The sequence below is a fragment of the Osmia lignaria genome, chromosome 9 (genome assembly GCF_051020975.1).
Source record: "Osmia lignaria lignaria isolate PbOS001 chromosome 9, iyOsmLign1, whole genome shotgun sequence".
Classification (NCBI taxonomy): domain Eukaryota; kingdom Metazoa; phylum Arthropoda; class Insecta; order Hymenoptera; family Megachilidae; genus Osmia; species Osmia lignaria.
This window is the reverse complement of record NC_135040.1, coordinates 14,296,790-14,310,713: the sequence shown is the minus strand read 5'-3', so window position 1 is coordinate 14,310,713 and position 13,924 is coordinate 14,296,790. Positions and strand designations below refer to the sequence as shown.

At 45.4% G+C, this 13,924-nt stretch overlaps 1 protein-coding gene across 7 annotated transcripts in view; it reads right to left on the bottom strand.

The window, feature by feature from the left end:
- sog (chordin short gastrulation) overlaps positions 1-13,924 on the bottom strand; it is a 71,549-nt gene that overhangs the window by 14,637 nt on the left and 42,988 nt on the right. For 6 of the 7 annotated variants that reach the window (XM_076690227.1, XM_076690229.1, XM_076690230.1 and 3 more), the window contains 4 exons: positions 13,759-13,862; positions 8,665-8,794; positions 2,579-2,644; positions 709-2,520 (listed from right to left, as the gene is read on the bottom strand). In XM_076690227.1, the coding sequence (XP_076546342.1) occupies positions 709-2,520; positions 2,579-2,644; positions 8,665-8,794; positions 13,759-13,788 (2,038 nt within the window). In that variant the 5' untranslated portion in view covers positions 13,789-13,862. The remainder of the gene's footprint in view (positions 1-708; positions 2,521-2,578; positions 2,645-8,664; positions 8,795-13,758; positions 13,863-13,924) is intronic. The other variant, XM_034326273.2, reaches the window with a different exon arrangement.

The following is a 13,924-nucleotide window of genomic DNA, read 5'->3' as shown; positions in this document are numbered from 1 at the left end:
TAACTGGCTCCGGTAGGACGGCGACGCAAGGACGAGGAACGAGGAGGCTGGTAACGCGACTAAATAACGCAACAAAGTAGTAGAACCGGACGATGGAAACACGGCCGATTTAATTAGATACGGTAGAGCATCGACGTAGCTGAAGAAGATGACGGATCGGCGCGATGGCTTCACTTTTTCTCGACATGTCCGATACGTCTCTATTGCCGACCCGTCGAATAAAAGCAATTTATAATTTGTCTGATCGATTAGCCGGACGAGATATCCAAAAGGAATGCTACTAGCGACTGGATTTACTATTCCTCGAAACAGCTAGCAGGATGTCAGTCCTCGAACAAGCCGGTAAAATATCATTTGATTGGATATTTATGCTACCCGACGTACTGTAAAATAACACTTTGTACATGGAGACTGATAAACACTCGTGTAACGTAGACGGTCTGTAGATAGGCGTAACTAATTCTACGCGATTACTTTCATGAAGCGTGTCACGGTTAAGCGGATTTAATCAACCGTAGATCGACGCGTCTGGGTTAACTCGGATTTATTGATTTTTTAAGAAAGGAGAACGATAATTAAACCGTCAATCTATTCAGCTCAGGACAGCACGTTTGAATCTCTAATGAACTAACGAACCAGTAAAACAAACTCATTAGAAACGGAAATATTAGAAAAATTGAAAATGACCGGATGACGAAACAAACGTACCCGCGCAAATAGGGCAACAGTGGCCGGTAGCAGGTTTCAGTTGTTTGCCCTGTGGACAGGTGAGGGTCGGACATGGCACCGGGTCGCACTGCGCCAATCCGCGGAAGCAATGGCACATGGAGCATGGATCCGTGCTCGAGGTCCATTGGGTACCTTCCTCGTAGAACCTAGTTTCGTGGAAACAAGCACCGGTTTCGATGTCAGACCGGGGCGGTTGCAGATTGTACGCGACCACAGAGGCAACATCGTTGTCGGCGTAATGAGGGAGACAGTTGAGGGGTGCCCTGGCTTTGAAAGGAGCCTTCAGGATCCTTTCAGCTTGTTTATCGGTCACTTCTAGGAAACCGATACCAGATTCTATTCTGTATAATTCCACGGGCGAGAGTCCAGTGACGGAACCTTCCAAGACATATCCAGTGAACTCCTCCAGGAGCCTCCTGGCGACAGGTGCGCCCTGTGCCAACAGCGGCATGGTCTCTAGATACAAACGGAAGGTTCCAGGTTCGGTATCAGAGGTGGGAGATGGCTGTGGGAAGCCAGCAATCTCGAGTTCGTAATGGAGAGAACAGTCCAAGTCCACTGCTACCCAGACCAGACCAACTGGACCAGGATGCACGGGTTCCTGGGACAATCTTCGAAGCAGTACAGGCGCAGTGGTGTCCCTGGCATCGGCTACGGGTCTCTGATAGAGACGGCCACGCAACATGGACCCTACATGAGAAGCTGCAACAACCGATAATTCACCATTGAACAAAGGCTCTAGAAGACGAGGTCCTGGACGGTCCAAGGATCCATTAGCCAGACCATCGACCAAGGACGGCGTTAGATCCTCCAGTTCGGTGCGACGTTTGCCTCCTTCGTCCACGAGGGTCACCAGAGGACTCTCTTCTTCGAGACCGATCAACTGGACCCCGTAACGCAACGATCCAGCGCGGTCCAAAAACGCCCAGGCCAGTCCAGAGGCCGCCGAAGGCGTTTCCGACAGCAGCAACGTCTGATACATGTCGCAGGTAGCGCGGGGTCCCACCATGCCGGCCAATCGTATCGCCTGCGGGTCCTTCTTGGACATTATACTGATGGATAACTTGCCGCGCGTCAGAAGACGTAGATCCGCTCCCGACAGCGCGCTACGGACCTCCCCGAAGTTCAACTCGTTCGACGGCTTCTTCACTATGATCTCCTCCCGCAGCACCACGTAATCCTTCTCCACGTGCTCCAACTGCACGATCAATGGCACCTCGAGCACGTCGTTCGGTAAGAAAACGCCGTTGAACACCAGCGACACGTGAATCGACGGGGCGGAAGCGGAGGATGCAGAAACTATGGCTGTAGCCCCGGCGCCGGACATCAGCGAACGATCAACACCCATTGTTGGTTCCAACAGCGAAGAGTATTGTTCCGTGGATAAGGCGCGATAACGAGACAACTGTCCGGTCAGGGTGGCCGACGGTTCCCATATAAAAGAAACGTGCAGACGTTCCTCGCGGAGCAGCTTCCTGTAATCCCGTGGAACTCTCCTCCAAACGCCGCACAGTTTACCCGTCGCATTCTGATACACCCCACCGATCGGGTCGACGATCTGCTCCTCCAGGATGCTGCCCGATCCGTCCACGAACTGGATGCTCCGAGGCCGAGGCGTCGCGGTAGACAGATAGAACGAGTAATAGAGGTTCTTGCGATGGAAAGTGAAACGACCGGTGGCCACGTAGTTGTAGGCGCTGTTGTAAATCGATGTCGGGCTGGGTTCGTCGCGACGCAGCACCTGGGACGTCCTACCCGTTAACAGAGTTCCAAAATCTGAAAAAGTCAGAACTATACGATGAATATGGAATCAACGAATCCGATAGAGCTAAGCGATTCGATCAATTACGTTTCAAGCTTCGTTCCTCTTCCTCGGAGGTCAACTGCGCTGGCAGATCCTGCACTATGTCCGTACCTGAAACACGCAAGGAACATTCGAATTACACTCGCGTTAATTTATGCTCCAACCGGTAAACGACGATACTTTTCTCCCTCTCGTCTTGCAAAGAGAGTTCAAGATATCCTGAACGATCTCCGTTTTCGAAATACGTGCTGGGCTCGCAAAAAATCGTTTTATCGCCTCGTAAAAAGCGCCGTGCGCCACCGTCGACGACGCTTCGTCCGGCGAGAAACTTCTCGTTAAAGTTTGCTTCTTAAGCAGCGGTGATGTACGCGGATGTTTTATGCGACCCGGCCTAACGCCGTGGAAGGATATCCTCACTCTAGGACTGTAGGAGGATAATGGCAGGTGTGAGAGGAGTCGAAGGATGTTGGCGTGGTGGCGTATCGATTATAAGGCGGCACCGAATGGCTCGCGAGTCGGGCATAAAACAAAAATAACCACCGCATCTGACGAGATAGGCTCCGAAGAGGGAACGGGTTAAGAGAAGAGAAGTGAAGAGAGGAGAGAAGAGAAAGGCAGAGACAGACGGAGGAGGCTCATTGAGCCCGCGCGATGCGTGTACGAAGCATAAAAAATGGCCGCAGGGTAGGAAAAGAGGCGGCTGGCGCCAACCACCGCTACTTTGAATGTTGCTTTTATGGCGCATACCGCACCGGTCCAGCCGCGCGGATACGTTAATTGGCATACGTACTGTACGAGCCAGTGACAACGCGTCGCGTCGTTTTACCTTTCTACCTCTTAACCCCTACGATTTACGGTTCAACATTCTTTTGTCAACTGCGCGTTGTTTCACTGCCGTTCGTTTTGTTAGATACTTTCCACTTTGCATAGTTTTGTGTCGTAAGGGGAACTTTCTATGGAAAAATCGTGACACGCGTTAGAGGCAATGCAAACTTTTTCATAAAGAGAGAGAGAGAGATTGAAGGAGGAATTTTCCATCATTCCATCATTCGAAGCCATGTGTTCCATGGCGCCTAACTACATTAGCACCCAAAATGCTCGGCTTTCCGACGAATTACGTCAAACGCGCAATCATCGTAAACAGCGTAATAAATTTGATCAACCGACGGTATTTCCTGAACCAATTAGCCCCAGCTATGTTCGAAGCTTGACCAGAAATTCTTTCTGCAAACATGATAATAGTTTAAGATCAATTTATCCATGTTTATTCTTATTTCGGGCTTAAGTAAATGTACAAACAATCGATAGAAATTTCATTAACCAAACGGGGGAGAGTAGTTTCTTCGCTCGAATATCGGCGGGCGTATATTCGTGTTTTTACGACCGCTGGACGTGATTAGCAAGCACCTTACGGTCGTTTAATGGTATTCACGCGGTACGTTTAACCGAAGGACGCTCGTTATTCAAGATTAAGCGTGCTCGTGAAAACGGCGCCAAAATCAGCAGGTCCTCCTAATTGGCTGGCTTTCGCGTGTTCCCCCAAACGGTAATCCGATACGGAGCCGCGTTTCTTCGCGTTACTTTACAACCTCCCGATGTAATTACCATTCTAATATCCTCCTTCACGGCCGATCGAATTCGAAATGCTTGCCGAAACTCTTGCGAAAATCAGATAACCGTCGGAATTGAAAATAACTTTCCACCCCGGACATTGTTGCACCATGATATACGTACCATCCCTTCGAGTAAATCGCGTACAATTGGTCACGGTCGTAACCTGACGTCGGACGTGCCGTTTTTGCGCGCGAGGTGCAGCGAATTTTTCGTTCCATCTCGACGGGAAGTTCCCTCTTTCCCACGGGCCGCGAAATTAGCGACGATTCAAGGGGCATCCCGACGCCTGTCGGCACCGAGAGGGCCCGTGAATGATCGCAATCAAGTACAACCGTACCCCGCCGACGCATAGACCGTGGCGAAATCTTTTTTTCTTTTCAAAAAGCCCATACAGCATAATTCCCCGGACACGGTCGTGTATTAATATACAAGATGACAGACGAGCTAACCGCGGCGAACCTCCCTGTCTCTGCCTCGTCGACGGGGCGAGAGATTCAAACGAGTTTCGTCATTATCCGGCTGCATTGGTGTCTGCTGCCAACATCCGGGACGTGGTCGTTGGTCGTTCGTCGTTCGACTCGATGAGAATCGATGTGACAGTCCAATCGACGGGCTCATGGGTCGCAGTTTCTTTTCGCGGGACGTAAAAGGGAGGGACGAGGATCGGTAATCGTAAGCGGCTTCACCTTCCATCAGCAAAGGGCAACGAGCATCCCAGACGATCACCAACCAACCGACGACCAACGACCAACGACGACGACGACAACAGCGAAAGTATACGGTAAAACAGATACTTTTATGCGTTACAACTATGCTGCATTAATGGGATGGATTTTTAAATAAACGAGCAGACGATTGAACCAACAGTCTGGAGGTTAGTTTACGACCCCGTATATGCAGAGAATTTTAAGTTAACGATCGGACGATCGTAAATCAATCACATTCTGGCTCCATCCTGGCGTCCCACTGGGGTCGCTACTAAGTTGCTTACGGATTAACCGGTGAGCAAATCGAAGAGAAAAAAAATTTTTAATATAGGACGAAGGTGGACAACTTCCTTCGAATTATTACTACAGTTGTCAAAGGTTTCTGAATTGATGAAATTCTCTTCAGAAGAATTGCGTTTGTCACAGACGAATAAAGCTCAAAGAATTGCAGTGAGATAAGAAGAGGACAAGGGATAGGTTGAAACGTGGACACAAGGAACATACACGAAATTAGCAAAGATAATGAAGAAGAAGAAGAGAGTATATAAAGAGGAGCAAGCAGTGGACACGATAAGAGGTGAACCAAGAGACGGGAATAGCGAGGATGATCAACAGGCTCATTGGAAGAGAAGAAGGAATGGTCTCGTCTCCCTCCTCCTACGCTTCTCCCCCGCGACCTTCCAACCCTCTCTCCGAACCACCGACCAGCTTCTCGTCTATTCTCATTCCCGCGCGCGTTATGCCCGATCATTACGTATGCTAATATTTACATTTAGATTGCACGGCTTAATCGAAGTGACGCCATGCGGTAATATAGCCGGCGCCATGGCGCTAAACCGTGGCGCCCGATCTCCCTCTCTCTCCCTCGACATCTTTCTTCCTCCACCACCGACCTTCCACTCCTCTTCGTTCCATTCTCCCTCCACCCTCCCCCCACTTCCTCTCTATACCGTGTCTTTATCATCGACCTGACCTTTTTTCCGCGCTTTTTTACCAATCCCCTCTGCCAACTACCACCACCACCGACATCGGTTAATTCGGCCTCTCTCACGGCTCGTTATTCCGTTTATCTGTCCCGCTGCTGTCCCACGACGACCAACCAGAGGGTGGCTCGAGGAAAAAGTCGCGCTTTTTTTCCCCTTTCGATGATTCTCTCACGGGAAAGATTGCGGCTGTGGCTTTGGATCGCATCGGTAGATAAGTTTCGTTCTGCCCTTCAAGGGTGCCCCTTTTCTTTTTCACCAAGGATTTACGTAACAATCGATAGAATAGCAAAATGATATTCTCCTCGTTCAAGAGGAGACCACCAGTTCAACGCAAGACTCTGGACACTAGGTTGAATGCCACGCAACAACCTCTTTATATTCAACGTTGTCGCGATAAAGAAATCTACTCGCGCTCCTCGAATGGGAATAGAAAGCGCGGACAATGACAGCGTACACTTGTCCACGGATAATAAATGCGGGCTCGCTAATTGATTCTAAGTAACCGATAAATTGTCCGCTGCCCACCATGCTAGCAGCGTTATGGTCAACGACGCGCGCTATTTATTCATTTTTCCTGGAAACCTTTCTATCGCCAATTCGAACGAAACTCTTCGGTGTTCTTCCTTCACAGACAACGATATTAATCGCGATACCTTGGTAATCGTGGAAACGTATCAATTAATATCGCGCTGATATTATCGTTGTATCGGTGCAATAAACAATGATTGATCGATTTTTTTTTTTTTTCTAATCTTAACAGAGAACGCACGTGGCGAAGCTTTTCTATTAGGGAGACGTTGGGACTTTTGGACTTTAGGTCTTAGATCCTTAGATTCTTGGACCTTTGGATTCCTAGACCGTTGGTCTTTTGGATCCATGGTTCCCTGGACCCTTGAATCGTGGAAACGCAAAGCTCGCCAATTATCGCACCGTACTTGCTACTTTTATCAAATCCTGGGGTCGCGTAGTACTACGTTGCTACTGCACTTCCTTATCACACAGTACTATGATCTACTGAACTCTGTTATCACGTAGTACTATGTTCCATTGAATTCCCCCTTATCACGTAGCTCTACGTTGTATAGAACACTCTTATCATGTAGTACTATTGACATAGTACTACGAGGATCACGCTAAAAGTACAGAATAATCGTAAGAATATCTGTGATTACTGATTACATAAAAAGTTTATCGGCAAAACATCTAAAGAACGCATTTAGCAAAATGATGTCATCAGTACACCTTTTACGTAGGTCATTTTAATAGCAAATCATTAAAACACTGCAACACACGTACAGAGCTAATTGTTGTTAATTCTGATGGAAGATATACACAGAACTATCTGCTGTGTCGTTTATAAAAAGAAAAAAAACTCACAGTCGTATGCAAAATATAGTGAAATAAGTGCATCGCGTTGGATGATACATTTTTTTGGGGAATCTTCGGAGACACTTTCAATTTTTTATTGCAAGCTTACAACGTAGATTATCTTATAAACGAGCAGACACGACGTTTATGATAATATACCGCTATTATAGTAATAGACATCTAATCAACAGGCAATTCAACCGAGGATCTGTTTTTTTTTTCCTTCACTTTTTTTCGAATCTATTAGCACTCTCAGTATACTCGTCAAGTTTATTAATAAACAACTGTATTGTAAGACTGGTTGAAAATTATCTTTCAAAATCCTCCTATATTTTCTCGATTCTAATTAACTCAATCTAGCTGGGACCGTTAAATAAATAAATTGATTTCAACAGAGTTTCGTGTACTAATCAGTTATCTCACAGAACACGTATGTTAGAAAGTACAAGAATTTCCTTCGCGATAGATTTATCGCCGATCGTTAACAGTCTTGTCTACCGTACTACTCGTTACTCAGCCAGAATTCCATTTGCTAAATTCCTGGCCTTCACTTTTCGTCAGCCTCGTGTTTCTAGTCGAAAGCGCAACCGAAATAGGTACATACAACTATTCCGAACGTTTCCTTCGTTTCATCCGCATTCTACGGGGATATGGAAATCGGCGGAGGAAAAAGGAAAAAGGAGGATAAGAGGCTCGGTGAACGTACCAAGAATTTCGTCCAAGCTATTCTCAGTGAAAGTTGTACATCTAGCGGATAATACTCTATCAAAGACAGGGTGTAAACTCTGTGCAATGCTGAAATTCTCATAATTTCACGAGACAAAGTGAAAATTTGTCTGAGATCAAAATTATTCACTGCGGATACGTGTGATGTTAGATTTTGCAAGAGGAACGAAAACAACAAGGACAAGAGGATGATATAGTATAGGAAAAAACATGGGGAAGAAAGAAGACTTGAACACGCGTCGATACGTTAATCCGTTAATAAGATCACTCGAGAGCCTTAAAGGCGATAATAAGAGTAAAGGTACCGTCGATAACGCTCGACCATGATTACATGGCATTGCAAATACGATTATCGGATCGATCGGTTGATACAGAAACGGATGGGAAAAGCATCGATGGAATGATCGAAAGAGAAAGAAAACCCCCTGGCCAACTGATAAAAACAAAAATACCGGCACCAAAGAGGCGGTGATCGTTGATAAATGATTTATGCAAACCACTTGACTCTCATTAATGTATCCAGTCCTTCGATACACATTGTAACTATATTCTTTTCGCGATGTTTACGAGATCGTTTTCAATAACTGAATATTTTTACATTTACTAATCGAATGAAATTAAAACACACTGTATATTCCACGTAGGTGGTGCATATATTATTACTAACGAGCGTATCATTTCTGAAAGCATGATAATATTTATTCGAATGAAAAGAGATCGTGTTACTCACTGAAATCTCCTGGACAAGACTTGCAGCACCGACCAGGAAGAAGAACAGGTTCGTCGCACGTAAGTTTCGGGCATTCGTTCTTAATGTTACGACAGTGGACCCTCGCCACGATGCGTCGCTTCTTTTGCACCTATAAAACAGAATAAATTGTCAGAAATAAATTTGTGAGTTTTATCAAATTTCGCGGTGTCGTATGAATCTTGGATTTTGGATTCATGGATTACTGGAGACATGGGTTATTAGATTTTCGAATTCTTCGATCCCTGGACTTTGGACTCGTAGATCCTAGAATCTCTGGACTCTTGGATCCTCGAATCCTTGGACCCCTCGACTATTTTTCGATCCCTAAACTCGCTCGTCAATTCCTGACAATCACGAACGCTAAATCTCTCCGGCACACAACCACCGACCTGTTTCTCCTGCCCCGAAGCGCACGTGTTACAAAGTGAAAAACAACTGATTTCAAGATAAAGTCGTACGTTTACAAAGTATCAAGACACGTTTAGTGCCAATTATCGTCTAAATGTCAATAGACGACTGCTTCTCCATCTAAATCGTGCCAATTCCCGTTACGTTTCTCTATTACCGTGAACGTAATCATTTTTTAAAATTTTCTTTTTTCTAGGATCACCAGCTTACACGCATGTTTATTGCTGCTTTACGCATGGCTGGATGATATTTGTAACGTTAACACGCACAGCATGCATAAATCTATCCGCACATAATTGGTAGGTGTTAGTGATCACAAAGGACTCGTTTATCACGGTCAATGGTGCCATTATTCGCGACGCGATTTACAATACTCCTCGCGATAGAAATTATTATTTAACATCTCTGTCGATTTACCGTTTCCTGGGACAACGTGTGAAAAAAATTCGTCGTTAAATCTGTCAATGCTGAAGGTATATAATCGTGTTCTGCGACACATATCAATTCATATCCCAGGATTTTGTCGTCGACTACTTTCTACCATAGATCTTCCGCTTCTAATCCGACTCTCTATTCCCAACATCTTACTACCAGTTGACTACATCTCGTTCTTTACGACGCTATTTATATTTTACGATCCAACAATATTGCAAAAAGAATTCGTTACTTTTACTCGGACCAGAGAATCCAGAAATCAGAAGCACAACAAAACGTTGGATGGATCCGATGGACACCGGTTGACCGGTTAATAAATAATCGACTTTAAAGCAGATTTGCTTAGTTATCTTCGGGCGTGAAAAACCAATCTGAAGAGATTCTTTTTCAACGGCTCGTCGGCTGGGAAAAAGGATACGAGATCGCGGACACGGATCAGAGGAGGTTCCGGTTACAGAGCCTGCACAGCCCAGTGAAGAGAAATTAAGTTTGGGGTTTTATAGAGCTGCAACGGCATTCCTGAAACACGAAACGATATGTTGATTCAAGTGGTAAAACGAAAAAAAGGGAGAAAGACACAGAGACCAGTCGGAGACGTTAAAAAACTTGGAATTTACAGAAGAATCGGGATGGCAAGGGTAAATATGGAGTTTCAGAATGCACCTAGCAAAACTCAGTGGGTGTAATTTTTATCATTAGGAGAAGTTTCTGCGAGACCTCCAGATACCGTGTACCCACGGATTCTTAAGCACGTTTCTAGAAACACGAGAACACGATAACGATAACACCGATCCTAAGAATAAAGGGGAAAGTTTTTTTCTAACTGGAAACATCTTAATGTATTTAATTGCTTCATAGATAAGGTAGCAGATTACGGAAGGGTAATCTCGCAGAGGAAAGAGAAGGAAAAATTCATAGACAGAAATATTAACTTCGCTAACGAAGATTTACCTACTAATGTTACGAGAAGATATCTTTTTTTTTCTTTTGGAATTAGGGTCGAGAGCAACAATCGTCTCGATTAAAAAGCGTGTCCCACTATTCAGGAACGGTGGTCGGTTGGCGTGATTCATCCACCCACGGGTTTCTTCCTCGCGCTGGTTAGCCATTCATTATTTTGACGCTATTGTAGGAATAATGATAGGAGGAACGATCGGGCCGGAAGTCGGTGTCAATTCGCGCGTGGGGTCTCCTCTATCGCGTGGGTCGTCTTTAGGCATTCTAGCTTCGAAAGAAGGAAACTTTTGATCGGTGCCGCTGGCTGATAAAGTTTAGCCAATCGAGAAATTATTCGCTTTTTGATTTATACGACCAGGAGAAATATTGCTTCGCTATATTAATTCTCAGATGTTGAGCATCTGTTATTTCGATGCGAACAGTTCCTATTGTACAGGAGAATAAACACAAGAAGGTAGCATAAAATAGCGTAAGACTTAGGCAGTGAAAAGTAAATCACCGAATGGTGGACACTCGGCAGAGGCTTTGGGTAAAGAAACGATGTCTCGTGTGATTCACGCGACCTGTCTGCCTCTGCTCCTCTCGCAACCAACACCGCGACCTATCAATAGCTCCTCATATACACTCAAGAGGGACTGTCATTCCACCGAAGTCTAAAAATAGAGTTCGCGCGTCCGTCTATAAAGCTGCTGGTTTGAGAACTCCTCTATCACTGCCTCTCAGCTCTCTTCTTTCTCCTTTTCTTTCTTCTCCACTCTGCTATTCTTCCATCTTACATTCCTGGACCATTGGATCCCTGGACTCTTGGATTCTTGAACTCTTGGATCCCTGAATCCTTGGATCCCTGTACTACCAACCTCCTAGGTTAAGGTTACCCTGATAAATCAACGAAAAAACAGAAGAAGAAGAGGAAGAAATAGACGTGGAACTGAGGGAGAGGCTAATGGCAGCCATCAAAGACAAACACGTAAGAACGGTAGCCAGTCAAGGACGGAGCTTATGAAGATTGGCTAAATTAAACTCCATTAGGACAGTCGTGACCGTTCCGTCCCGACGATAAATGCATGCGCGACAGAAGCCGTGTAACTATGATAGAGGAGCATTAATTGAACCGCACAGAGCGACAGGCTCCGAATCGCTTTACGATTGACCTCAAATTTATTTCCACATTCTTAACCCACAATCAAACGTTCACCGGTCACGTTATTAGCCCAATGGCTATTAACCCCTCTATGACTCAGCCAGACTAAACTTTTCGATCCCATCTCAACTGATTCTTATTTCTTCTCCTTGCGAACATACGAAACTACGTTTCGTTCGAACGTAATTAGTATTAATATTACAATAATATGAATGGTGAAACCATACAGCCTATCCAAAGAAGGGTTAAAGTAAAGAAAAGGGTAAGGGTGAATAATATCGTTTAGAATAAAAAAAGAAGCACACAGATATCGCGTGGGAGGTGGGTCTTGTATAATGAGATGAGTATCTTAATAGTCTGACGATACGAGGCGATCGGCCTCCTCACGTATCCACCGTACCTCACCATCTCTCTTCCGCATCGGAATACCAAGCAAGTGGGTGTGAACGAAATCACGGCTGGATCTTTATTTAACGGAACTTTTCTTCTCCCACCGATCGAAATCTCCATTTTTACAAAACTCGAATAGCATTCTATATAATAAAAAGTGTATAAATCCGACGAAAACTAATCACACGAAATAGAAAGGTGAAGCCTTCACCTTTTATCGAAAAAGTCTGGAAGAGAAGCTCTTGAACGAAGCTAATTAGCCGAGGGTGTAGATTTATCCTCTGAAAATCATGCTCGTTAGCGAACTCAGTAATATTACTGGACCGTAAAAAATAGCTCATAGATCTTAAACAGAAACTGCAGTATACACTTTGTACTATTAACGAAAAAATAATTCTACGCAATATCTCGATAAGCTCGATACGCTACGCTTGGTTGAAAGTAGTCAACTGGCGATTAAAGAAAGACGAGAGAGAAGGAATCAAGGTTAAAAAGTTTCGCAAATTTTCATGTAAATATTATTCAGGAAGTTGGTTATCGCGGCGTTGAGAAACGTTGATCTTTTGAGAAGCGGAAAACGTGAAAGGGCAGGAATATCGATGACGTGCGCGCAAGGGACGCCTCGTATACACACGCTGACATTTATCGCAAAACACAACGGTGTCCCCCTCGGCCACGTATGCTCGGAATGCAAATGACGATTATTGCGCGATCGGCTAAGAATTCGACTGAACGCACCGTTCATTTCTTCTCTTTCAAATTGTTTACAAAATTATTTGAGAATAACCATTTAGTCTATACTGAGGTAACCTATCCAGTTAAGCAATTCCAAGGACTGATGTACGTGTCGGAAACTTCTGGATAGGGTTTAAAAGACGCGGTATGACGTGTCACGGTATAACAGTAACACTATTGTGGAATGGCACACGGGCAGACTGGTGTATGCAGCATTAAACGGGCCGAGAAGGCGGACGCCAGTCTGTCTCGACCAGGAATGGGATTAGGAAGCACGTCGAGTCTCCATGGGTCACGTCATCCAGATCGAGATTTAGTCCGCGTCACGTCGATCTATACACTGTCGAAAGAGCAATGCCATTTATACGACCTTCTTGGAAAAAGCGATCCAGGAACGCGACGATTAGATCACGCGTTCACTCCGTCTACGTTTCTCTTCCGAGTCTGGCTATTGTTAACTACAATTTAGGCTCCCCATACCCCAGCCTCGAGTTCCCTTTTACCAATTTTTCAATTCATTCGACAATGCGTGGAATAACAATTAAGTAGAAACCGAATGAGAATACAGGTTACACGGTGCAAATTATGTGCCGGGTAGATAAGATCGGAATGCCGGCAGCTCGCTCCACCAGCCATTACCAACTTACCGTTCAATGTAAGATTGATTAGCAACCGAGCTGACGTAAGAGTCCGAGAAACTTTAGAAAACGCCACCGGAACTAGCGGGACAAGGTATGGTAAGGGTGTCCCGGTACTCTTGTACCTACACGAATAGTCGGCGCGAATTCCGTAAAAGTCGGGGTAGGTTAGGATTGTAGGTTAGGTAAAACCGTTGTACCTGCGGCTTGGCTGCGCGGAGCCAATCCGAGCGCGAGACGTGGTTACACGGAGGAGGTCAAAGGTCCGGGGGATACGGACGAATACAAAAGGCTCGAGATTGTAGGTACGTGCATACGGACACGCACGAACGCGTGACGACACACCCACCCATCCACTTTCATACGTACCGGAATGCATTCGCATTTGATGCAGTACATGACTCCAAAGGGCGGGCCCAAATCCGCGAACCAGGTGGAGCCCAATTCCCGTATCTGCTTCCCGAACGTACATTCTGCAACAAAGAGGTATTTCAATTGGCTTGGCGAATTTTACTAGCCACGGGTAAGAAGCATG